At 40.4% G+C, this 27,303-nt stretch overlaps 1 protein-coding gene across 1 annotated transcript in view; it reads right to left on the bottom strand.

Annotated features, from left to right (window-relative positions):
- The window catches only part of INPP5D (inositol polyphosphate-5-phosphatase D), an 88,172-nt gene that overhangs the window by 45,386 nt on the left and 15,483 nt on the right, over positions 1 to 27,303 (bottom strand). The window contains exons 3-7 of the mRNA XM_063306894.1: positions 11,454 to 11,604; positions 5,671 to 5,836; positions 2,785 to 2,925; positions 1,445 to 1,532; positions 91 to 159 (exon numbers count right to left, since the gene is read on the bottom strand). Of these exons, the coding sequence (XP_063162964.1) occupies positions 91 to 159; positions 1,445 to 1,532; positions 2,785 to 2,925; positions 5,671 to 5,836; positions 11,454 to 11,604 (615 nt within the window). The remainder of the gene's footprint in view (positions 1 to 90; positions 160 to 1,444; positions 1,533 to 2,784; positions 2,926 to 5,670; positions 5,837 to 11,453; positions 11,605 to 27,303) is intronic.

Here is a 27,303-nt window from a genome sequence, read left to right as displayed (position 1 = left end):
TTTAAAAATAAAATAAAAGTATTTAAATAAGAAGATATAGTAATCTGAAGATAAAGAGAGAGCCAGATAGATATCTAAAAGTCACTGTACCTTATCCTCTATGGAAGAAAGCAAACTTGTCAACTGAGTCAATTTTGCACGGTTGACTTCAAAGGATGGCTGGTAAGAATAGCACAGAAAAAGAAAAGTATAAGAACTAATGGAATACCATTTTCCCAATGAGAGTCTGGCATTTTATCATCTGCATATATATTTCAGAAGGATTGTAACCTTATATAATCCCAGTGAGTTATCAGTAATCTGAAACAGTTCAGACCAGAATGAAACTGAATTTGCAGAAAGATTAAATGGAAAAGAATCCATTTCAAATCCAGTGCTTTAGTGAGAAGAGGTTGCAAATGATGGAAAGTGATCTTGTAATTATGGGTCTAGAGCTAAGCCGTGCAGAGAAAATAGTAACCTTATGCAGTTGCAAGTAGGATTTTCCAGGGCTCCAGGCAAAAGAACTTTAGATGCTTAATTTATTAGGGTGGGTGGAAGGAAAGTTTTTCTAGCAGAACACAGGAAGAGGTGAATATATAAAGTTAAGAAACTGTTGTATACTGAGACAGATTATTTGGACAGACTATTATGGACCATCTAGTATTGTCTGTATCAGCTCTCTTCAAACCATTGTCCTCCAGACAGAATCAGATTGTAACTCCCAAAATGTCTAGCCTCCACTAAGCTACAGACCTTCATCTCAAGCTGCAATGAAAAATTATACATTCAGAGATGGAATAACAGATCTGTAGTGCTGGGTCAGTGACCAGAAATTTATTAAGCTGAGGGAAAGGAGAATGCAAATAGTAGTAGAACAGATCATTCACTTATATGTTCAAAACATTTACATTCTTCCATCATGCTAAGCATTTCCAGGCAGTGTGATCGATCTATGTGGGAATAGGTGTCTAGAATTTCATACTTTAATATCAACATTTATGGCTCAGAAGAAAACTGGCACCTAGGTTTTTCAAGAATAGTGTTAGAGGACAGTGGCTAGGTGCACATTCCACACTACGGCAGCCACACATGTCAATAATCAAGATAGGAGGTTACCAAGGCATGAGTCATTGTGATTAAGTTATCTACGTCCAGGAAGCATTCTAGCTGGCACTGCGATCAAATGTAAAAAAGAGGCTAGTGACATTAAAGGTATTGTAAACTTCTTAAGACTACCTACTGTATCTGCTCCTGAAGAATGAATGCAACTCCTACCTATTTCCTGAATACTGCTAGGTAGCCCACGTTAAATATAATGCAATTAAGAAACAAACTGAAAAGATTTCAACTAAGAAGTATGTTCCCCTGACCATTGCCATACACTATGCAACCCTCCCCCCCCTTTTTTTTTTAGTTTGATACTGATTCTGAGACATATCTTGCCAATTCTAGAAGATCATACCTGAGAATGTCGATGGGTACCTGGGGAAAGCTGCTGGTCAAAGACCATCTGTATAGATTCCAGAGAAGGAAGAGTCCAAGACAACTCACTGAAATGCAAAAACTATTATGTACAGTAAAGACTTTATTTTTATAACTTGGCTATGCAGTACTACATTAGCATTCTCCAATATTGTCCTCTCCAAATGCATTGGGATGACAACTCCCAGAGTTCTCTAGTCAACTAGCAAATAGCTATGGAAGAGCATAAGGATTCTCTACCAGTTTTCATATAGCTTCAGACTTCTACATCCTAAGAACATCTTCTGTATTTCTTTCTGGTTCAGCTGCAATGTTGGGTTGTTGTCATGGGGAAAATAGGAGGAGGAAGGAGTATCAGGTATGTTCGCCGCCTTGAGTTATTTATAAAAATAATAAAGGCAGGATAATAAATAAATAAATAAATAAATGTAACTGGAAGTAAGCAACATTGGTTTAGTTAAGTGAAGGGTTAGTTTGGTTTGTAGACCTAGTGCTCTGCTTCTCCATTGGACAGAACTCCTGCCTCACCCTTTTCTTGAGCTTTAAATCATGGCCAGGAATGCTGGTTTAAAGGTTTGGAATCACCTTCTTAAGAGCCCAGGCAAGAGGAGCAGTGGTGAAACCGATAGAGTTTTGCCAATCTCCCCCTTTGGTTGCAAATTACCAGGCTATTGGATTTTTTTCTTTTCTGGAAATGAAAAATGGGGAATGGGGAATGGGGATGATGGGATTTTGATTGCAACAGGGCTTGCAACAGTTCACAGGGGGCAATGATTTTTCCTCATTGTTCTCAGTATTTCAAATCATGGATTGATTTTGCTGCTTCTGAGGACTTGGAGAGCAAAAATAGTAGTGTTTGGAAGTGCCTTAAGAACACATCCGGAAAGCAGTAATTTGGGAAAAGCAGACAAGCTGTTGCTAAATAGTCTAAAGGCATCAGCTTAAAACTGCATTATGTTATTTTCTACATTAGTTGCACAAACTGATCTTAAGAAACATGAATGTTAAGTAAGCAAGGTGTTCTGTATGCAATGTTCTATGGGGATTGCAGTTACGAAACTAATAGCATGAGAGAAGGTAAGCTGATCTTAATTTTCACCAAAAAAATATGAATTTTTAAAGTTAATCAGTCGCTAAAGCAAATAGAGATTCCCAATCTAAAGACAGTCAATACTGCAAATATTTGCCTATTCAGACACTAGGATTCATAGCTGTCTGAATGACTTCTAACTAACTAGTCAAGAATTTATGTAGGTAGTTATATACAGAATTCCCAAATTGTCTATATTGAAATATGCCTACAAATGAACTTGTGTTTACTTAAAGAGTCCTTTGCAGAGTCCTGCAAGTAGTTTCTTCAGCTGAGGGAGATTCCATGAGCCCAGTTGTACAGTTTCAAGATCATTGGTTATATGAATTCGCAAATAATCCTGGATAAGTTTGAGGTGCTCTTCTGGAATACTGTGGAAGAAAGAAACAGCTTGAAAGACCAAATCAGACATTAAGCTTATGAACCTAAGCTACAACAAATGGGACAAAAAGTCCTGGTGAGTGGGAATTACAACAGTTTTGTATAGCATCTACCTCAGTTCCTTGCTAGTAAAGAATAAAAGGGAGAGACACAAAGGAAACAATTGTGTCAGAAAGGAGCCTCTGCTGTCAAGGATGGACAATATGTTGCCCTCCAAGATGTTGTAGATTACCAATTGCTACCTTGTCAGTAATGTGGAATGATGGGAGGTTTAGTCCCATAACTTCTAGAAGGTCTGGATGAGATGCTGTCTAGCAATGATTTAAAATTTAATTTGATTTTCAAACGAGTGAGATGCTCAGGGAAAACACAAGGTAATTATATCACTTTTGTATGAATGTATAGCATCTATTTTTTTGCTTTTTTTACTGTTGATTATTCCATCACTAGAGATGGTCTGAGAGGAGTTTGCCTAGGCCTCCTTTAAAAGTTTGCAGAAAAAAACAAGAATAAAATAATTCCCTGATCTGAACTCAGTTGTGCATCAACTGAGTGTGTTATTCTGAATAAAGTTGGAAGTGAGGGGGTAGGGGGGAAGTCACTGAGGCTTACTCCCAAGAAAGATCATATCAGATTGCAGCCCGAGCCATACATTCTCTTTCATCAACTTCTTGTTTGCTGATATATCATGCATGAGTAGCTTGTTTTACCAAAGGAGGAAGGTTCCTTCCTGTGGGCCACCCACACAAAACCAAACCTCCTAACCTTTTCCTGAGAGAACATCCAGCCAGCACATTTGTTGCTATCTATAAGATAATTTTGCACCCCACCCTCTTAAGGTCAGCCTTTTGATTTAACTGCCTCTATGACGGTCACTAAAATTGCTGGATTCCTGTACATTTTAGAGATGAACAGAAAAGAGATCATTGCCAGTTACCATTTCTGCTGTCATTGCAGCGGTACAAGCAGAAACATTTTACCTAATAAAAAATGGTCTTCTACTTTTATAGAATCCCTCTTAGGAACAGAAAAGCATAAGAACAGCCTGGCTGCATCAGCCAAGACTCGTTTTTGATTTTCACAATGCACAACCAGATGCCTCTGGAGTACTTCTAAGCAAGACGTGGAGACATACTCTTCCCACACTGTTATTTCCCTGTCTAGAGTATAGAGGATGGCCTTGATGGACAGAAGGAAGATCTGTTACCGAGGCAACAACCAGATAAACATGGCTTGAGCCCAGACCAAGAAACAGATGTAAATGCTTCAGAGAGCCCCCCTCCCCCATTCACACGTAAATAAAAGAGGCAGGAGAGAAAGCACATTCAGACTTAACCAAAGGCTTTTTGAAATCCAAATATTCATTGTTGATAGGGCCACTTCCATCCATGTTGACAATCCACAGAAATTAAAGTTGGAATTGATGTTGATGTTTCTTCAGCAAGACTTGTTCCTTTCTGTGCCTAGCTATTCATTCTTCGATTACTATTTCTACTAATTTGTCTGGAACATACGTTAAGCTCACTGGTCCATAATTTCCTAGATCTCCCTTTTTAAAAACTGGTGTCATATGGGCTATCTTCTGGTCCTCTGGCGTTGAGTCTCATTTGAGTGATAAGTTACATCTTTAAGAATTTGTGGCTGGATGCCATCAGTGATTTATTACAATAATGTCCTAGGACAGTGGTTTTCAAACTTTCAGGCCATGGAACCTGTTTGTTAAAAAAGTCAAAATCCTGGAATGCTTGTTCAAGAGAGATGGGGCTTTTGAATGTCAGCTGACAAGCACTGCTATTTCTGCTGTATCTTAGTGACTAAGGGGGGGGGGAAATGCTCTCTGCAAGGGACTAAGGAGGGAAAAGGAAAACTCTCTCCAAGAGTCTGTCCTTTTTTCCCCTTGGTCCTGCAGAACCCATTCAAGACCTTGAGTTCATGGAACCCTGTTGGAAAAACTTGTTCCTTGAATATCTTGTTATCTTCCTGCCTGAGAAAATCAGTACAGCAAAATATTAACAGATCAATTATTACTCCTGAATGACCATTACAGTGTAAATTACATCATTTGTGTCAATTTACATCATTTGTGCTTACACAAATTATGCATGTGTAATGATGTTATGATGTAAATCACCATGGAAGACATAAAATTAATGTAAATTTAACTTCCTCATCTGGATACTATGGATGCAGCAAATAACTCATGCATTATTTGGGGAGGATATTTGGACAGAAATTTGGTCCATTGCATCTGTTGTCTGCTAAAAGAGGTTTATTAAATTAAGGTTTTACTGTACATACTCAGGTTCTTCTGTAAAATGACAGATGCAAAGAATTCATTCCATTTCTCTGCAAGTTCCTCATCCTCCCTGAGGAAACCTTTAAAATTGTCATCATCTAAAGACTCAACTTTTAGAAATTCTTATTGTTCTCTTTTATTTTTGTTTGCTATACCTTCAGTTTTTTTGTTTTGTTTTGTTTTTTGCATTCCATATTATCACTGTATACCGTTTTTTTGCCAGAGTTTTTGGTTTATTCATTGGGGCAGGCTTTCCATTTCCTGAAGAAGGGCTTTCTTAGCTTTTACAATTTCCTGGACACCTTTAGAAAGAAATGCTGGCCTATTCCTAGATTTGGCTGGAAACTTTATTGAAGCTAACTGTGAGAGGAAATGAGGTAAATTCCAGACTTTATTCTGAATGCTCATTCTTCTTGAGAGAAATGGTGTTAGATCTTACTTGTTGGTATCTTGGTGCTGTAATCGCTGGAGCAAGATTTCAGAAAGAGGTGGCTTGCTGACTTCTGTCATCTGGACATTATCATTGGGTGAAAGATCTTCCTTTGTTTCACTTACTGGAACTGAAATGCTGCGTGGAGGTAATATGGGTGGAACAGGCAAAGGATCTGTCACCAAAACAAGAAACGCACACACTGTGAATCAGGAAAGCCCAGTGCTAATTTAATGGTTTAAAACACTACATTTTTCAATTGGATACTACTTTTACCAGAGCATACTTCTCTATATGGTAACCTCTGTGTGAATTGATATGGTACAATGAAGGTTAGATTAAGATTTGGGGGACTTAAGTTTAAATCCCCACGTAGACATGAAACTAATTGAATGACTATAATATAGTCACTATATTTCAGCCTAATCTACTTGGGGAAAAATATCATGCCTTACCAGATAATGGAAAAAGTTTTAACCTTGATTGGACAATACCTTCTCTTGCAAACTAAGTATCATTAAATTCATAGCCAACAATATTGTGACTTTACAAGTCTTGGACTATAGGAGACAGATCTGAAAGTATGTATAAAACTATAGTTAGTATTTCTTCTTCTATATGACTATAAAACAGTGAATGTACTATATGGCATATTAAAAAGTTAAACCATTTCAAACTCAGAAGCTTGTGAATTATAATAACAATTAAATGAGGAACAATAATGTTTATTACTGATACTGTTATTAACCCAAATAGCTAAGCACAGAAGTCCACTTGAACAAAACATAGATGAATTTCCAATCTTAAAGCAATGTTGTATTGCCATTGAAAAGATTCTCATCAATCAATCAATCAATCAATCAATTTTATGGTTTTGATAATTAGGCAGGATGGATTATAGAAAGAAGAGAGGTATGTTGCCACCTCAGAGTAAGAGGTAAATTTATGATTATAACTGCTGTAAAGAAGGTCAGAAGCTACTTCTTTGTATCTTTTTTCTTTCTTTTCTATTTTTCTTTTCCTTTCTTGCACTTTTAGCTTTCTCTTTGATTTCTTTATTTCTCTTTTCTTTTTCTTACTTTATATTAGTTTGTATTCATTTTTATCTTCCTTTTTAAAAATCTTCAATAAAAATTATATTTTAAAAATTTATTTACGTCATAGACCAGCATAAATCTAATAACATAACAATTACGATAAAATAGAAATAAAAATAAAAAGTCATATTGATATAATAAAATAAGGTAAAGATAAAATTATTAAGGTAAAATTACAGAGTACAGATATTAAAACCCAAAAGAATCCTATAACATTACAATTAATTTTACAATGAATTATCTAAATGCTATAAATAACTAAGATAACTATAAAAGGACATAAGTAATACTAGAATTTATAAAACACTACAAGAATGTAAAGCTAAGCTAACTTGTATTAAGTCTAATACTTGCTGAAGCCCTGCTAGGGTCTGTTGGAATTAAGACCATTATGGTCCAGCCAATTATAACAAAGAAATAGCAAAATAAACATAGAGTGGTATGTGTATACAGTATTTAAAAGGAGAAGAGGGGGGAAAAAGGAAGAGAAAATGTATTGAGTTATGGAAGACTAGTTAAGGCTCAGCATCACCTCCCTTGGAGGGGTTTACATTTAATCATAGCTCTGACACAGAACCTGGCTAATTGTCTGAAATCCCTGCCACTGAGTCAACCAAGGTAATCAGCCTCTGTGTGCTATACGTGGGGAAATATACATTCACCTCAAGGACAGAGCTGAAGCTCTTTTGGTATGTTATAGAACCTTCACTCCAAGAGAGCGGAGGGGAGAACATTACAACGAGGAAGAGTAAAAGCTCTTCTGGGAGTTTGGGGGACAATATTGTAGAGGTAATGTGCAGGAGCAACACTTTGTTGTGGGTTCACTGAATTAATATATGGTGGAGCCTGGCTAAGATCATTTTGCAGGGCCTTTGTCTCTGGCATGTTGCCTGAAAGATGCTTTGCCCTGATCAAATCCCACTGGAATCAATAAATTGGGGGAGAATCCACAATGGGTTAGGGTAGATTAAATGGGTTGACTGAATCTGAAGTAAGAAACTTTAACAGACAAATGAAAGATAACATTACATATTATTCTGCAATTTATTTCTGTGCTCACATCAAGTGCTTATTATTGTAAACCCTGAAGCACCAGAACTACGATGTGACCTGTCCAGGCTGCTCCAGAGTTGCCTGATCAACTAGGATGCCCCACTTGACTGATTCCCTCTTTCTCTGAAGTAAGAGGTTGGTCTTCTCTAGACCCATGCACACTCCAGAATCATGAAGAGAGTTGTTCACAGATCATTCAAGTGAACATAAATACAGTCCTCCTTCAGACTTCCCTCTGTACATGTAGAAAGGTGGAAGCAGGGCTGTATCCATTATTCTCCTCCCCCTTTGAGCTGTCCAATAATAATAATAATAATAATAATAATAATAATAATAATAATAATGCTAAATATATCCTCCATGGTAATGTCTTCTCTCTCCCTCTCCCCCCACTCCACCTTTGCCTTACTACAGATTTTATTAAAAGGGATAAGCTTTCATGAGCTGCATCTCACTTCATCAGATGTATTACTTAGGTGGACTGATGCAGGATTTAAATTTGGGTGAGGCGGGGAGGGGGAAAAGAAGAAAAGAAAGGTTGTTTCATGCAGATGCAGGTTACATGAGAAACAGGATAATTAATAAAGTGTTGATGCAAAGGGTATGTAACAAGAGGTTGCACAAGGTTGCATCTATGATGGAATCGGGGGAAACACAACCTTCAGAAATGGGGCACAGTAAACAAGAGGTAGAGATCAAAAGAAGAGATACTGTTGTTGCAGAGAAAGGGTGAAATTATAGACCTCTGGACAGTAGGAAGATTGAAATGTAGGGTTAAAGGTAGGATAGAAAACAAAAGCAGGAAGGACAAAAGACTGGGATCTAAGGCATAAAAGTAAGGAGCCAGTGGGCAAAGTGGGGTGGAGCACTGAAGAGAAGTTGGACCAATAAGGAAAAATGAGCCACAGCAGGGAAAATGGGTACCAATTCAAAAATGGGTAACAATTCAAAAAGAAAGAGTCTAAGGTGAAAACAGAACAGGACCTTTTCCTTCCTGCAGCAGGAAAACTTGAACAGAGGAAATTGAGGGTTTTATTTTTGAGCTTTCTATTCTACAGATTCCCATTTCTCCACCAAACAGTGTGCCCAAGGATGGGACTGGTCACCTGCTTTTTTTTTTGTAATAATTTATATTAAAGTTTACAGATACAAAGATAAAAACTAAAATAAACTAAGAAAAATATAAAAATAAAAAATAAAAAGTGCAGGAAAAAAATTAAAAAGAAAAAAATAGTAAAGAAAAAAGAAAAGAGATACATAAGGAAATGACTTTCCCCTTCATCAAGACAAGTACAAACAATTTCAGTAACTTATCACCTTCTCTGATACTACAATATAAGATCTCTTCTTCCCATATCTCATCTCTTATCTATAAACACATTTTAAAGTCTCATCATTCTGTCCTAATCAGCAAAAAGTCCATTAAGAGTCACCAGAAATAACAACATATACTGTATATTTTAACCTTAATCAAATATACCAATTTTATATTCCTTTCCTTTCCTTTTAACACAGTAAGCTATCACTTTCTCTGAAAATACAACAAAAAAATCTCTTCCCATATCTTATTTCTTATCTATAAACAAATGTTTAAAGCCTTGTCATTCAGTCCTGGTCAAGAAAAATCCATTAAGAGCTACCAGAAACAACAACATATATATTTTAACCTTGTTGAAATAATCCAACTTTATATTTCTTCCCTTTGCTTTTAAGAATCTTGATCTTTAATCCCTTTAAATACAGTAGTGTCCCAAAAGTTTATTTCTTTTCATTTTCTCTTTGTCTCTTCTCAGAAACTCCTTCATAAATTTAATACGTCTCTTTTGTAAATCCAAGATAAGAAAATTATCCAGATCACTCTTCTAGTTTGTAGTTTTCTAGTTTCTTCCCTTTTAATTATTAAGACATCAGCCAGTTTCATTTGTAAATCCAATACAACATCTTTGGCATATCATTCTTGTAACATGCCATTTTAGATCCACATTCAAAACAACCTCAGTCTCAATCTTGTCCTCTTCTATCACCTCTTTTAAATCCATTTTTATGATAGCAGACAATCTTACAAGTAACTTCCGAGTACCTTGTTCCCAAATATCTTTGAATTCTTTTGCTCCATTTTGTATTAGTGGGTCTCTTCTGCTTTAATTATAATCTTTAATTCTTTCTGGTTCCCTCTAGTGTCCAATCTTCAAAGTCCCATCTTATTTTTTTTTTTCCTAATCAACATTTTCCCATGGGAAGATTTCTTACACTTAGTTACAAAATCTTCATATATTTTTATAGAATTTTAAACAACCCACAGGAAGAATTCTTGTAATTAGTTTCAAAATCTTATTCAAATATAGCTGGCCCCTTAATCCAATTATAACTTTCCAGAATCAATGTCACCCTTTTGCTGTTTATTCCAAAATAAGGATTTTTTAAGTCCTTAAACTTGCATAAAACTTCTTTCTCCAGGGATTGAAGGAACTCACCCAGTGTAACAAATTTGCCTTTCTGAAGGTTCTTAATATCCAAAAAGTCATTAGCAAACAATTTCCAGAAGTGATTAAGAAAGGAAGTATGCAAACCCAGTGTCTTTTCTAGGGTCCGAAACACAGCTTGGGCAAATATGGCTTTCCCTCAGCTCCCAGAGCTTTAAAACCCACTGGAGACTGCTTTCTTATGGTCTCCTCATGGGGAGCTACTGTATGGAGTGCTTGTGGGCTATCCTGGGCCCTCTCCTTGTCCAGAGAGGAATTTCAAGGAGCTGATCCATTCGCCAGTCGTGGACTCCACTCTCAGCAGAATCATCTTCAGTCTACCGTTGCCTCCCCGGAAATCCGGGACTGGTCACCTGCTTTAGAGGCAAGGCCTTAATTTCTAATAGCTATAACCATTTACCCTACATTATGGTTAAAGGTTTCTTTCTGTTTTAATCACTTGTGTTTTCACACAGCTGTTGGAATAATATTAATAGAAAATCTGTTACTGTGTACAGCTACAAGATGGCTATTATTTTTATTTGGATTTCCCTGGGAGAGGGAGGGAAGAGTATCCAATGATACTCTGGATGAAGGCATGGCACCAGGATGTTTAAAGGAAAGTATGTAAGAACCAGGGGAGATTCTATATAGGTTTCACATGAAAAAAGTCTAATAAAAACAATATTAAGTAGGTATCAGTTTGACAGTACGATCAGTGAAGAAGATAACCTATGCACCTAGTTCAATTCAAAAGTAAAAATAGAAATATTTTAAAGAGAATTAAAAGGGAAGATGATACTTCAAAAACTAGTAGAGCACATAGATCAGGTTGTATTTTATTATATTTTTTTGAAATACAACAGGAAAATATCTCAAGGTGTATGATTAGGACACTCATAAAATGCTCTGCATTTTTCCAGAGCATCCTATACTCTCTGAAGGACTCAGTGGTCTGTTAGATGGGACACTGCTTACACGATATTTATTACAGCTACTAACAGGCTATGTTCAGTCTGAAAGAATCTTTAGAGATTTGTATAGTAAGGGATAAAGTATTCAACAGTCCTTAATTCAACAGGTCAGTTCCAATCCAATGTAATACTGATTATTTCCTGCAAATTGGCAACTTTCAGATTGATTAGTAATAATATAAACTGCTGTGTTTTGAACTTCTTACCCAGTTCTTCTTCCAGATCATCTGTTGCCTCCTCTTCTTCATGAGGGACTGGGAATTTAAGGCTCCGGACCAGCCCCATATTCTCTTTCTTGTAAAACTCTATCAGTTCATCTAAGTTGTTGAAATATTGCACCGGAACACCTTCACATGCCTAAAGGGACCACAAATATAGATAGAGATATATATCAGTGTTGGAGATTTTCCACCAAATTAACAGGCATGTTTGAAGTGGTTAATAATACAGAGAAAGCACAGCAAACACAATTCTCAACACTTTTTAATGTACCTTTTCCCATCTTTTCTGTTAAACCCTGCCCATTATCCTTTATTCCCATATCCTATAACAATTTAAGCCTAAGCATGAATATTTATTAAGTGCCAGCTTTGTGTCCTAAAACCCATTCTTCATATTCTTCCCCCGCCTGCCCTCTGCCAACATTTCCTACATTCCCCTTTCTCCTTCTATTGTCTCCTTTGTATTTATTTGTATTTATTTGTAGATTGATCCCAGAAACACCTTTAAACAATGGATAACTAATTTGATTTAATTTATTAATCACAGATATTACTTTAAGATGCGTATGCTATACCAGTAAGGTAAAACAATGGTTGGTTTTATTTCCTGGTCTCTTTTCATCCAGACCAGTGTCAGATACCACACTAAAAACCACAGAAGCAGGACATGCTTAGTTCCAATTGGTGGTGGTGGGTGGGGGACCTCTTTGCCTTTTAGCAGTGGAGCAATAACACAAGATTATCTTATAGTTAACTGTAGCAAGGCACATCTAGACTATACCTGTGCTTCAAGTGCCTCACCAACCAAGCTATGGTCTTACCACAGAACATACTTTCTTGCTCATCTTTCCACCTAGAAACTTGGATCAGTTGATCCAAGTTCTTTAATTTCTAACTCTACCAGTTCCATTTTCCAATATAAAGTATTAGGTGGGATGTTACAAAATACAAACACATTGTAAGATGTGGCAATCTTTTTGCATCAGGGGCTGCATATTAATCTGTTTGGCTGTTAAGGACCTCCGGAGATAGCAGTGACATGAGATGAGTCCAGAGTGAACCAGAATGAATGTTAAGTTTTTTTTCCCCATGTTTTTGGGGGTTGAAGATTTTTAAAAATAAGATAGATAAGAGATGCTTAACAAGTTCGTTTTATTACATTTTAATAAAAAGTGGAAATTTGCACTGCTACAACTTGGCGGCATGATCTTTGAGCATTGTGGGATGCAAAAAAGAGGCTGGGAGGCATGGGGGGGGGGGGGCTGCAGGTTGTCAGTTGCTCCCCTCTGGCCTAGATTAGGTAAAGCATCTCATCTACCTCTTTTGACTTTAAGTGGCTGGGAATGGCAGCTGAAACCCTTGCATTGCCTTGATGTTCTAGGAAGAGCAAGCCATGCATAATGACAGTTTTCCATTTTAGCTGAACTTCCATTTATATCTGCAAGAGCAGCCATTTACTGGTTCACATTCCCTCCATTCTCCCTTCCTCCCTGTGACGTATCTGACTCCATTACTGCACAGCTAGATTGCATGTCTCTCACGTAGCCTCAGGGCATGACTTGTATTTCCCTATTCTCTTTGTACTCACTCCCCCGCCCTGATAGAACTGCTGAATAAAAGGAGGTGGGGGCGTGGCACCAGGAGGCAGTACCAGCAACCTCCTGAGATGTAGCGTCACTCACCACCACAAAAGAATCCTGTGCCTACCGTTGTTTTTTCGACCTCACCCTTGCGAGGGAATCGTTGGCTCATTCCCCCCCAGGGAATCCCATAGACCGAAGGGCGAAGGACTGGTCGCGTGACGCGACAACTGGGGGCTCGTCCGGGATCCCTTCGGTCTCACGGTGTGATCTCTGTCTAGAGGTGCACTGCCTTCACTCTCGTTACTACGCACCTGGAAAAGGCTCTGCAATCGTAAGTAATGGGCTCCCCACTCTCCAAAGTTTCGTCAGTTCATAGGGACGAACTTTATGATTTAGTGAAGAAGGCTAACTCTTGTCAAAAGGCTAACGGTACGACCATCTTTCCCATTTCAAAAAAATCGGTGACTCAACTCCTACTGTACATGGACAGACACTGCCCTGTCTATCCTTCAGAGGGGTCGCTCAAAGCATCCACTTGGGAAAGGATAGGAAAATATTTTCATGATACCCCACGAGCACCCGTGCCTATTCTGACTGCCTGGAAGGCTGTTATGGCGGCCATCAACACTCTTTACCCTCCCCCGTCTTCCCCGGAAACTTGCCCTTCTCCTCCCGGCCCAAAAACCCCACCCCCTCTTGCCGCCCATCTCGATGCTGCCTCACCACCACCCCCTCCATACCCAGCCGTTCCTCCTCCCCCTTCAGCTCCAACCCCCGGATCCCCTCAACACCACCCCCTAGGAGGCGCCATCACTGAACTCCTCTCCTCCCCCCTCTCATTGGAAATGGAGAGTCCCTCTGCCTTTCCCATGACCATCGGCCTAGGGGCGGCGGGAGGAAATTTGTATAACAATATTGAACTTAAGGTTTTGAAACAAATCAAAGATGCTGTAACCACCTACGGCTTGCACTCTCCTTTTACTAGGGGAGTTTTAGACTCTTTAGTTACTGCTAACACTGTTATGTTATTGTATGATTGGAAAATGCTTTTTTCTATGCTTATGACCCCGGCGCAATACGTTGTGTGGCAATCTGAATACGACAAAGGGGTGGAAGTAGAAATTAGAAGAGGTCTTCCCGCAGGGGTGACCGCAAATCAATTATTAGGAAAGGGACAATTCGCAACCTTAGTCCAGCAACAGAACTCCCCCCGTCGTTGTTTTGCTATTATTCACATGTGCGCCATGAATGCTCTCAAAAGAGTGGATGATTCCGACTCTCAATCCACCCAAACGTTTTTGAAAATAATGCAAGAACCAAATGAACCATATGCTTCCTTCATAAGTCGCCTTCAGATTGCTTTAGACCGACAAATTGATAATGCCACGGCTAAACATGAGCTGCTAATGAAACTTGCTTTCTCTAACGCTAATCATGACTGCCAGACCATTCTGCAACCCGCAGTCAATCAACCGGGTGTAAAGCTTGCAGACTTCCTGCAACTCTGCAGAATCGTTGGTACCACCTCTCACAAAGTGAGCGCTCTCGCTGCCGCCATTACCACCTCGCTGCCTTCTACTAACCCCTCCCCTCAGCTCCATTCCCCGGAAGCCCTCGCAATCACTCGTCATGGAAATTGCTTCAATTGTGGGAAGCCGGGCCACTTTAAGAATCAATGCCGTGCACCCGGGGGAGGTGGGGCTCCCCCTTCCACTCAAAGGGGGCCGCCCCCCCCCTCCAAACCTAAAACTCCTTGTCCCAAGTGCCGCAAAGGCTATCATTGGGCCTCGCAATGTCGCAATAACTCCTCCCCTCACCAGCCTTCGGAAAACTAGATCGGGGGTTGTCAGCTAACCCCGCCCCAAAGGCTGAATTACCCATCACCAGCTTCCCTGTGGAGTTGGCAGAGGATCTTTTGTATGACGATCCGGGGGCTGTCCTTTCCCTTCCTCTTGTTGTCACGCTGCATAAACCCCTCCCTCCTCTTACCCCTGTTTTGCTTATTCCCAACTCCTCGCTTACGCTTGAGGGAATGGTTGCTGCTCCCTATTTGTATGATTCATCAGATTTGACACAAATTGCTCTGGCAGGAGTGGGAGATAGGTGCTTTTCCTTAAATAAAGGAACAATTGTCGCCACGCTCATACTTCTCCCTTCTCCTGATATGCCATCATTGTTTGCCTTGCAGCAACCAGTCCAAACCTCTAAACCCACCCTCCTTGTCACACTAAATGGTCGCTCTTTCGAAGGCTTGATTGACACCGGCGCCGACGTCTCTGTCATTCGTTCCGCTGAATGGCCCTCCTCCTGGCCTATCGCTGAAGCCTCCTCGGTGCAAGGAGTAGGCGGAGCACAGGCCGCTAAGGTCAGCTCTCATTGGCTTTCTGCTGTGACTGCTCATTCTCATATTACAGCGTATCTAAAGCCTTATATCTTGCCTTTGCACTGTAACCTATGGGGCCGTGACTTGCTTTCACAGTTCCACGCTTTTATTCAACTTCCCTAATGGCTTTACAGGACCCTTCAGGGTCTCTCTCTCTCTCTCTCAAAACCTCTGTGCCGGTATGGGTTGATCAATGGCCACTCACCAAAGAGAAACTGGACGCCTTACATATCTTGGTCCAACAGCAGTTAATTGAAGGCCATATCGAAACCTCCACCAGCCCATACAATACTCCGGTATTTGTCATCAAAAAGAAGTCTGGCAAATGGCGCCTCCTACAGGATCTTAGGGCTATCAACACCATCCTTCAGCCCATGGGACCTTTGCAGTGTGGACTTCCCAACCCCAACTTGATTCCGGAAGGACACGACCTTATTGTAATAGACCTCAAGGATTGTTTTTTTTCCATACCTTTGGCACAAAAGGACAGAATTATTTTCGCATTTACGGTACCGGAACTTAACAATTCAAAGCCTACTGCTCGGTACCAGTGGAAGGTCCTCCCACAAGGCATGTTGAACTCACCCACAATGTGCCAATTTTTTGTCGATAAAGCATTGCAACCCTATAGATCCCAATTTCCGCATTTTCTTGTGTATCATTATATGGATGACATTTTAGTCGCTGCTGAGGGCCCGAAAGGGACAGTTCAAAAAACTTTTCCTATTCTTTTAGCCACCCTAGCAACGGCAGGGTTGCACGTTGCACCAGAAAAGGTCCAGTCTCGTTATCCAATGCAATATCTAGGCCACAAAGTTTTAGCCTCCACTGCTGCCCCACTTCTACCTATGCTCACGCTTCCCCAGCCGACCACCTTGGTCCAATTACAACAATGTCTGGGGGTCATTAACTGGGCCCGCGCATACCTTGCTTTAACTACACCCATGTTATCACCTTTATTCCAAGCGCTAGTGGGTTTGACAAACCCAGCTGACAAGGTATACCTTACAGAACAACAATTGCACGCCCTACAACAGGTCAATGCCGTCCTTACGACCCAATGGGTGGACCGTGCGCTCACTGACAAACTACCCTCTCTTGCCATTCTTTCAACACATCAATTATTAACTGCCATCATCGTCCAAACGTCTGATAACAAACATCTACATATTTTAGAATGGCTACACTTGCCACACACACCTAAGACATCCATCATCACCAGAGCAGCACAAATGGCCTCTCTTGTTGAGAAAGGCCGGAAGAGGATTAGAGCCCTAATGGGACTGGATGTTTCCACCCTGTACATTCCCCTTAAGGTTACTCAATGGGAACCCCTCCTACAAAACTCCACTGCACTGCAGGATGCCTTGGAGGACTGGTGTGGCCAGGTGTCATGCCATCTTCCCCCTGATCCTCGATTGCAACTGTTGCGAACGGTACCCTTCACACTAACCTCGCCGTTCGTTCAGCAGCCACTCAAGGAAGCCCTCACTGTTTTTACAGACGGCTCCAAAACCATAGGGGCTTGTACATGGCAAAATAATTGCAAATGGCATAAACGCCTAACAGGCCCACAAGCATCTGCCCAACAGGCTGAGTTAGCCGCCTTTTTGCTAGCCTTGTCTCTTTTCCCAGAACAGCCTTTGAATGTTATATTAGATAGTATGTATGTCACTCAAATGGCTGTGGCCATGTTTGATGCATATATTTCCCCTGTTACCCCCCCCTCTCTCATGACGCTTTTTTTGCAGCTTCAAACTCTCCTGAAGGACAGAACATCCCCTTTGTTTGTAGCGCATATTAGAAGCCACCAACAGCTACCCGGTTTCCTGTCCGAAGGCAACCACATGGCAGATGAGGCTTGCAAAATTATGGCCTCTTCCCCTCTTCCTCCGCCACTTTCAGCAGGGGACAGCCATGCTTATTTCCATCAAAATAAAAAAGCCTTGGTGCGCCAATTTGGCATTACATATCAAGAAGCTACCGCCATTCTTCAACAATGTCCAACCTGCAGTTTGCAGGCAAAGTGCATCCCTGAGGGAGTTAATCCCAGGGGTGTCCATGCTTGTGACACATGGCAGATGGATGTCACTCATTATCCCTCTTTTGCACCTTGGAAGTATATCCATGTATCTGTGGATACCTATTCGGGATTCATCCTGGCAACTTTGCAAAGAGGAGAAGCCACGAAAAACGTAATCAATCATTGTATTCGCACTTTCGTCACATCGGGATGTCCCAAAACTTTGAAAACTGACAATGGCCCCGCTTACGTCAGCACTCCCTTTGCTGAGTTTTGCCGTAAGTGGTCCATTACTCACAGATTCGGTATACCATTCAACAGCCAAGGTCAGGCTATTGTGGAAAGGGCTAACCAGACCCTAAAGAATGCCCTTGATCGGCAAACGGGGAAAAAGGCCTTAGGCCCCCCAAGCCTCCCGATGTTACAAAACATCCTTAATCTCACCTTGTTTACCTTGAATTTCCTTAATCTTCCGGTACCCCCCCTGCTACGGCTGCATCTCGACACTTTTCCAAGCCAGTAGTTCCCTCTTCCCGTCCCCTTGTTTATTTTAGGCAACTGCCCAGCCCTGAGTGGAAAGGCCCTGCGCAACTCGTCACCTGGGGAAAAGGCTACGCTGCTGTGCAACTTCCTGATCGAGTGCTCTGGGTTCCTGCTCGCTGCATCCGGCCATATCATGGGCAGTCTCCTGACAAGCACCTTCTTGACCCTCCTTCTCTGTTATCTCTCTTCCATCTCTGCTCCCCTCACAACGAACCCTAAAACAACCTCTCTCATTCGAACCCATCGTTTACGCTACCCTGCCACCATTGGCCGCAGCTCAGCATCCAACGCCATGGAATGTCTTCAACGCTCTCCCATCAAAAGAAAAGGCACCTTCTGGCGCTGGTTTCGCAACAACACCCTTCTCCAAGATGGCGATTCCTACTCCATCACTTATCACTTTCGCCAAACTACCCTTGCTATCACCAACGTACAGTTGACCGATCTAGGACAATATCACTGTGAAATAACAAAATTAATTAAGGGGTTCGCCACCTCATCTCGCCTTACGCTCACCTTATTTTTACTCTCCCTTCCTGAGCCCGCCCGTTGGCAGGGACGACGCCTACTGGCATTTGACGCCCAGGGATCGCATCGCCCTTACAATATCACCTGGACAATCCGCGATGCCTTGGGACAGATCCTGAATACCTCCTTTTGTTATAGCCCAATTATATCTTGTTTCCCTAACCTGTATTTTGACTTTTCAGAAATGCTTCTAGGAGTGACAGCCTACAGGAGGCTGGACGGCTTCCCAGAGCCCAGCCACTCCACCGTTAAAAGATATCCCCTGTATGTGTGCCCAGGACATGACACCAGCCCTGATCACGTGCACGACTGCGGAGGCATAGCAGATTACTTTTGCAAATCTTGGTCCTGCGTTTCCACTGGCTACATCTACTGGACCCCTCCATATAAGACTGATTACATCACCCTCACTCGGTTGAGAAAGGACATCAGGTGCACCGCAACCAAAAAGAATGCGGCAGGACAGGGGGGTTGGAATAGATGTAATCCGGTTATTGTACAATTCACTGCTGCAGGAAAAGCTCAGGGGAATGCCTGGGACTCAGGTGTAAAATGGGGAGGTCGTATGTATGCCAGATGGCCCGGGTTTCATTATGGCAACATGTTCTACATTCAACGACAGGTCACTCTCCCTCAGTCCCCACCTGTTGGGCCCAATGCCGACGACATTCACTCCACCTTTCTTAAACCCCTCACCAAACAAAAAAACCCCCTTGTCTCTCTTCTTAACTCCTCCTTTTCCCTTGTTCACACCGCTTCTAACACATCTCGATGTTGGCTTTGTTTGTCTTCCTCTCCACCATTCTATGAAGCAGTCGGTTCTCCTGACCCTATCCGAAACTCTACCTCAGCCTCCTCCTGCCGCTGGCAAAACACCACGTTGACTATCACCTCTATAATAGGGCAGGGCTGCTGCCTTGGCCGTGTTCCTGCTAACTATATTCAATATTGCCTTAATTCTTCTCATGATCACTGTGCCCTCTATCTTCCAAAAAATCGCTTGAACATCAACGGTCACACCGGCCATGGTGGCTACGGTGTACTCTACACTACCTCTGGTAATATCTCTGCCCGATTGACAGGGCAATACTTTATCCCTGGGAACAACTCTGTTTGGGCATGTTCTTCTGGCCTCACCGCATGTGTATATGGTGATACCTTGTTACAAACTAACGCCTTTTGTATTCAGGTGCTCCTACTCCCCAAGATTTCTATCTATTCCCCCGACGAACTTCTCTCCATTTTAGAGCCCCCTCATTATCCCCTCAAGGCTAAGCGCGAAGTAGTGACTGCTGTAACTTTATCAGTCCTACTGGGCTTAGGTGCGGCCGGAGCCGCCACTGGTGTGTCAGCCCTTGTTGTCAATGATCAGAACCTGCGTCACCTTAGCGTTATCATTGACACTGACCTTCGCGCCATCGAACAATCTATTGTGGCGCTACAAGATTCCCTTACCTCTCTATCCGAAGTGGTTTTGCAAAATCGTAGGGGTCTCGACCTTCTGTTCCTCAAACAAGGGGGACTGTGTGTTGCTCTAAAGGAAGACTGCTGTTTTTATGCCGACAACTCAGGAGTAGTATTGGACTCTATGAAAGAGCTCAATTCCCGTTTAAAAACAAGGGAATTGGAGCGCCAACAATCCATGTCATGGTATCAAAATATGTTTAGCATTTCTCCATGGCTAACCACACTGTTGTCCGCTCTGTTGGGGCCCCTCCTGTTATTGATTCTCGTATGCACCATAGGCCCCTGTGTGCTGGGTCGCGTTCTCCGCTTCTTAAAGCAGAGACTTCATACATTGGACTCAGAGGTATCCGAGACAAAGCTTGCTGTTCAACACCTGGTCACTGCTGTAGGTATGGAGAAAACACCACTCTTGGAATGGTCCTCCGATAGTGAATCGGAAGTGGAAAAGGACCCCCGGTCACACTACCCCCCGAGAGAGGACGCTGGGATGGGTCTCCTTGGACTGAAGAGTCCCTGGCTCCCCGACTCAGACCCTCTGGGGGAGGAACAAAATTAAATAAAAAAGGTGGAATTGTGACGTATCTGACTCCATTACTGCACAGCTAGATTGCATGTCTCTCACGTAGCCTCAGGGCATGACTTGTATTTCCCTATTCTCTTTGTACTCACTCCCCCGCCCTGATAGAACTGCTGAATAAAAGGAGGTGGGGGCGTGGCACCAGGAGGCAGTACCAGCAACCTCCTGAGATGTAGCGTCACTCACCACCACAAAAGAATCCTGTGCCTACCGTTGTTTTTTCGACCTCACCCTTGCGAGGGAATCGTTGGCTCATTCCCCCCCAGGGAATCCCATAGACCGAAGGGCGAAGGACTGGTCGCGTGACGCGACACCTCCCCATTTTTATTTTCTATTTATGGGTACTAACTGCTTCAGTTCTTTGTAGTTATGAAACAACTTCCTCATTTTTTTCTTCACTTTTTTTAAAGATACAAAATGATCTAAGATAATGAAAACTGATGATAAGAGAGATCTCTAGCTTTTGGAACCTAGAGATGGACAAATTTACCAATAAAAGTTTCACTCAGTTTTATTATTTATTTGATGATCTATTTCACACATTTTGTATGACATGTCAGTCTATATGACTTCTAATTTTTTCAAACATTCAGTGTCAGGCTTCACACAGACAATTACTTGAACTTAAATGCTAGCAGGCAAACATTCCAGGTCACAGCTCTTTTGGTGATGGACATTTTTAAAAATGAAATAAAACTTCCTCAGGTTTCTTATATTTATTCAAAGGATTTAGCCCCACCTCTAATGTTGCAGGAGATATTTGGCACAATTGAATTGATGGAATCTGTGAAGGGCTCTGAACTCGATGGCTTTCCCATGGAATGGTATATAAACATAAAAAGAGCTTGGCTTCTCCACTGTTAGACATATGAGCTTTTTTCTTTTCTTTTTTTAAAGAGCCCTTTCTTTACCATTCTATAAGGCTTATGTAATGGTTATTTTGAAAACAGGAAAGGACCATATAAATTATCAACCAATATCTTTACTAAATATTTAAATATAAACTGCTGCAGTTGCACAACTTTGGCAGTGTACAGAAACAGAAAATATCCACCATACAGTTAAATATGTAAAAACACAACTGCAACAATTCTGACCATAATTTTGGCACAAAGATTGTATTAGGTATTACCATCAATAATACACCCTGCACAGTCTGCTTTTACGAAAGACTGTCAAGCTTCTGGTAATCTCAGATTATTGGTAGATTTTGACAATATATTCTGAAAATGGAGAAATGGCTGCAGTGGCTTCATTGGATGCAGATATGGTACAAATTAAATTTTTGGAATAATTTATGAAAAGATGGATTGCCATCAAATCTTATTCCCTGAATTAAAATGTATTTTTCTAGTCTTCCTGCTGTTGTAATTAGTAATTTTGGCCTATCTTATTAGACAATCCTATAGTATTCAAGGTGGCAGGATTTGAATACAAACTGTTATTATATGCAGAAGAGAACTTGAGGTCCTTTAACAATTCCAAAGCTCTCTTGTGGAGGTTATAAAGGAATATGGCAAATATTCTGGATATAAAAGAAATAGGAATAAATAAAACACTTTTCCCAATAGGCAACAAAATGGCTTTTTGTCTTTTGCTGAGATTTAATTAAACACTTAAGGATAATTGTCCCTAGGAAAAAATATTCTTCTTGGGAGACTTTAAATTGTAAAATGTAGATACAGTAACGGTGACATTAATAGATGGTTGAAAATGTCTATGGGGCTATGAGGAAAAATAAAAGCTATGAAAATGAATATCTCCTCATAATTGGTGTGTATTCTAAGAAGAACGTCTATGTTAATTCTATCTAGTTACTATAAATTAATTGTTAAATTAAAGATTAAATGTGTATGGATGGTCCCATCCCAGGCGAAGTGACAGAACCAGGTCTTCAAATACTTCCAGAAGGCCGGGAGCGAAAGGGCCTGCCTCACCACTTAATCTCCCATTTGTTTGTTTTGTTTAAAACTCTGCTTAATAACGTCTTATAAACTTTTGACAATAATTATTTGAATGAATTTAACTTTAGTACAATTTTTTTAAATGATGTTCCAGTATCCATCTCACTCTGCAGTCTTTCTCAACATGATGTCCTCCAGTATGTTTCCCATCCAATATGTTTAAGCAACTTGAACATATTGAAAAAGTAATGAGCTGAGATCTTCCCAACATTTATATAGTATCAATGTGCTATACTAACTCACTATTCATGTTCCTTCCTGTAATAGCTGCACTTTCCCTAAGTGGTGAATTTCAGTGACTGTCCCTTATTAATTCTCCCTAGAAAACATCAGAGTGAAAGTTGGTCCAGCATTCTGCTCCCACAATGACCCAGCTGCTCAGGGATGCCCGCAAGTAGGACATAACCACAAAAGCAGATTCCGTCTTATAATCCCCCAAAATTGACATAACATAGTGCTTCCTACCAAAGATAATATATAATTGTCCCAACTAGGAACCAATGACAGTACTGTATTATTCTCCATCAACTTGTCTAATCTCCTTTTAAAGCCTTGAATATTATCTGAGCAATGTTTGGTTTAGTTTATACTTATTTACATTTTGAAGTAATAGTAACCCCTTAGCTATGAAGTGCCTTTCCAACTTCGGACTCCATTGAAACTACTTTACTATTATTCTGGCATTAGGCAAAGATATAATTTAATCATATAGGCTTTTAAGAATCATTGTAAATGAGATGCTATTGTATCTTTTAAAATTATGTACTATTTGTGATTTTGACTTTACAAGATGCATTTATATTTTAATTAGTGGTGATTAAAACCATTTGTTTTACTAAATGGATTTTTTGTTTTATTTTCCTGGCAATAACTTTGCCCCCAAAGCAATTCTGCTATAGAACAATAAACAAACAAACTCCAATTTAACAACGGTTGGTTAGATCCAAAGCTGTTTTTCCTCCAGTGGAAGACCTGCTTTTGTTGGTAGAAGTTTCTTCAGTAAAAGAGAGAGAGATAACACCTTGGACCTATGCTGCTTCTGTTATATTCAGTTATTCTTTCTGACTTAGAAAATACACTACTTTGATTGATCATGCCAGTGAAATTTCAAACAGAAATCTCACTCCGTCTGAATCCATTGCTGGAATTTTCAACAATTACAGTTCATCACCGGAAAGCAACCACACCAGCAGAATGTAGAAAGAATCAGAATCTAAAGATAGAGTTTCAAGTGCCACTAGCATCTGTGTCTTTTTTATCTGTTCTCTGAAAAAATCAGCCACCATAATCGCACAGAAAGCAACAGTGAAAATAATATTTAAAAATGCAACAAATAAGAAGTTGCAATGAGAAATACAATTATCCCTCCGGTCTAATACTCCCATCTTTGTTATTTGTTGGCCTTTGGACAAATTGGCTTGGGATGATGGGCCAAACAACTGGAAGGCACCAATCTGAGGACGGATGCACAGTGCTGAGATTAAACCAGGTCTCAGAGATGTAATGAATCTTGAAAAAAATTACATGTATAGATAAATCTATTAAAGAATGTGTTAGTATCCAATCAGCAAATACATACATATAGATACACACTTATATCCAGAGACACGCTGTCTTGGTTTTATAAAATGAGGAACAGAAATAGAAACCAGCAGTTTGCGCAGAAGTGAAAAATAACCACAGAAAACAAGCCATAATGCCGGCTGAAGTGCATGATAGTCACTATCCTCAGCAGATAAAAGTCCCTGAGCAGCCTCTTCCTTTCTTTCTATTACTGACTTGACATATACAGTAAATGGTTCAGTAGTACACATACCGTGGTTTAGAATAAATCTTTGAGCTTAAAATTGTTCAGATTGTTCCAAAATAAAAATCCACTGACTATTCTTCTGTGCTCCCCTAGGTCAGATAGATCTAAGACTTTAAAGATCAACATTTCTCACTTTACAACTCCAAGGGAACAACTGGATAAATAGCTTTAATAACCTATCTAAGAAACACATGGTTTGAAAAGAATGGGGAAAAGTGCTATGGACAAGGGGCATTTGATGGGAGATGGAGCAGGTGGGTAAGTGATTTAAGTGCCTTTCATCAGTTAAGGCTGGTGATGCATTATTTATGGCCCAGTAAGATAGCCTGCCTATAGTTACCCATGCTGTGGTAAATTCTAAACTAGACTACTGCAATGCAGTGTCCCTGAGGGCTCTCCTGGTACAATTAGGTAAAAAGCAGCAGTTAAATGTTAAAGAGGGCTAGGCACAAGAAAAACATGTATCTCTAGTGCTTAACCAAATGCATTGGTTCCTTGTTCATTTCATTAAAATATATAATTCGAAGTATAATTTTTTTCTCTTATGCAACTACAGCCTAGGACTAGGATACCAGCGGTTACATTATCTCCCATAGTAATATGCTCTTAGTGTTAATTGTGTGGGGCAAAGCAGAAAGCCAACAGTAGTGGTTTAGATTTTTTTTTTAATGTTGATTTTGTGTTTCTACTGGCATGGAATGAGACAAAAAGAACCTGAGGCTGAAACCGCTAAGGTGAAATCAGTAATTTTCTTAACCCCATTCTGGAGTCCGTTCAATCATCTCTGTGGAATTGCTAGAGAACAAATCTATTATAAAATGGCCAGGATATGTCCACATTGGCAGATTTTCATGAAATTTATTTATGTCTGCCCTAAAGCCAAACTCAAGTGGTAGTGTACAGTTTGTCTGGGAATAATTTATGCTAAGTCTCTTTTCCCTTAATCTAAGGCTAGCTTGACTTGCAACTCTCCCTCAGTAGCCCAGAAAAATGAGAAAGGGTGAAATTTAATCAGTTTCTTACTCTTCTTTAGCATGGGAGGAACTGGTATGTAAACATCAAGCTTTTTTTTCTTTCGCATTGATTACAGTGGATGTTTGTTCCTATAGTACCTGCCAAGAGCTCAGAGAAGGGCAGGGATTTTTGTTCCTTGTTAGTATTTCAGGTTTGCAGAAATGATGAAAACCATCATGGATCTCTTTTAATCTACTTCTAGATTTTTTTTCTAGTTCCCTGAAAAAATATCCAACACAAGTCTTTACATTTCCTTCTGTGTAAGGAGCACCATGCAGGGACACGGTGGCACTGCAGGTTAAACTGCTGAGCTGTTGAGCTTGCCGATCGGAAGGTCGGCGGTTCAAATCTGCGTGACGGGGTGAGCTCCCATTGCTAGTCCCAGCTCCTGCCAACCTAGCAGTTTGAAAACATGCAAATGTGAGTAGATTAATAGGTACCGCTTCGGCGGACAGGTAACAGCATCCGGAAGTGTCTACGGACAAAGGCGAGCACTTTGGCTTTGAAACGGAGATGAGCACCGCCCCCTAGAGTCGGACACAACTGGACTTAATGTCAAGGGAAACCTTTACCTTTAAGGAGCACCATAAAAATATGGCTATAGCAATTGCTTCAAAAAGAGGGTTTGGTGAAACCAATTATTAGAAATTCTGTTAAAAGGATTCACTCCAATATGCATAAAAAAACCTGAGCCACATGCAAAATAATATATTGATAATACACACTAGCTTTAATTTAAAGAACATGTTTGTTAATTGTAAAACATATTACAAAAAGTATCCCTAAACTGCAAGGGCTAGTTTCACAAACTTGTACTTTGACTGAACCACTTCTCCATGCAAACATTACTTAAGCTTAGGGTTTGTGTAGTCCACATGAAGGGTTGCCACTTTATTTGTTCTGTGGGAGAACTAGGCATATAACCTAGTTTTCTCTATGGGAGAGAACTAGGCCCAGAGTCCCCTGATGGGAGGAGATGGGTGGGGACAAATTGAATGAATGAATGAATGAATAAATGAATAAATAAATAAATAAATAAATAAATAAATAAATAAATAAGCCAATCCTGTATGATCTAAAATATGCCCAGCATTATGCTAATCTGATATGATTGTACATCAATATACACCATTTGTACCTGGGCTGGCTCCTGTAAGGAACTGGGGATGAATTACTAACCTGATCATGTTTTGATCAACAGAAATTAGTTTATGGTGCTGTGTTAGCCATCAAGATACAATAATTTTTTAAAGAAATTAGAAATATCTAATGTCTGCCTTCCCCAATGTGGTGCCTTTCAGATGTGTTGGACTACACTTGCCATCACTGAACAAAGCTGCTATGGATGGAACACTCAGTCTATTACATGCTTATCCAAATCCTTGTTTTACAAAATACTACTTTGGCAATAAGAACATTCCATTACAAAGCAACCATCACATCCTCCAGCTAATCCAGGTTGGAAAAGTAAGCTTTTTCATATTTGTTATTCTTCATTACATATTTTCCCAGTATCACAGATTAAAATGGGAACAAACCCACTATTTCAGCCATAGGAATGGCAAAGTTTGAACTTGCTTCAGGGAATTTTGAGGGAATGGGGAGGCTTAGGATCTGAGGATCCACAGCCACTTCAACACAGATTATCTGGATTGCCATTATGGGCAGAACACATATGGTTGGTTAGTGGTAGTGGTGAAACTTTCTGTTCACATATTGGGGGTGGAAGATTACCATCCCATCAGCAGCTTCACTTTCTGCCAGCAGAGAATGGCAGGGAGGTAAAGACTCTACCTGAAGCTTGACTGTTGATTACATTAATATATCAACACTAGCAGTATTTTAACATCTTTAAGATGTGTTTTGTTCCATCCAAGCATTTAGTCCTCAGAAATAAAGCAGGGGTCTTGACGGGTGCTTTAAAACTTTTCTTTGGCTAAAAG

The sequence above is a fragment of the Candoia aspera genome, chromosome 6 (assembly GCF_035149785.1).
Source record: "Candoia aspera isolate rCanAsp1 chromosome 6, rCanAsp1.hap2, whole genome shotgun sequence".
Taxonomy (NCBI): domain Eukaryota; kingdom Metazoa; phylum Chordata; class Lepidosauria; order Squamata; family Boidae; genus Candoia; species Candoia aspera.
Note: the sequence above shows the minus strand (reverse complement) of the source record. Positions and strands in the feature narration are given on the sequence as shown.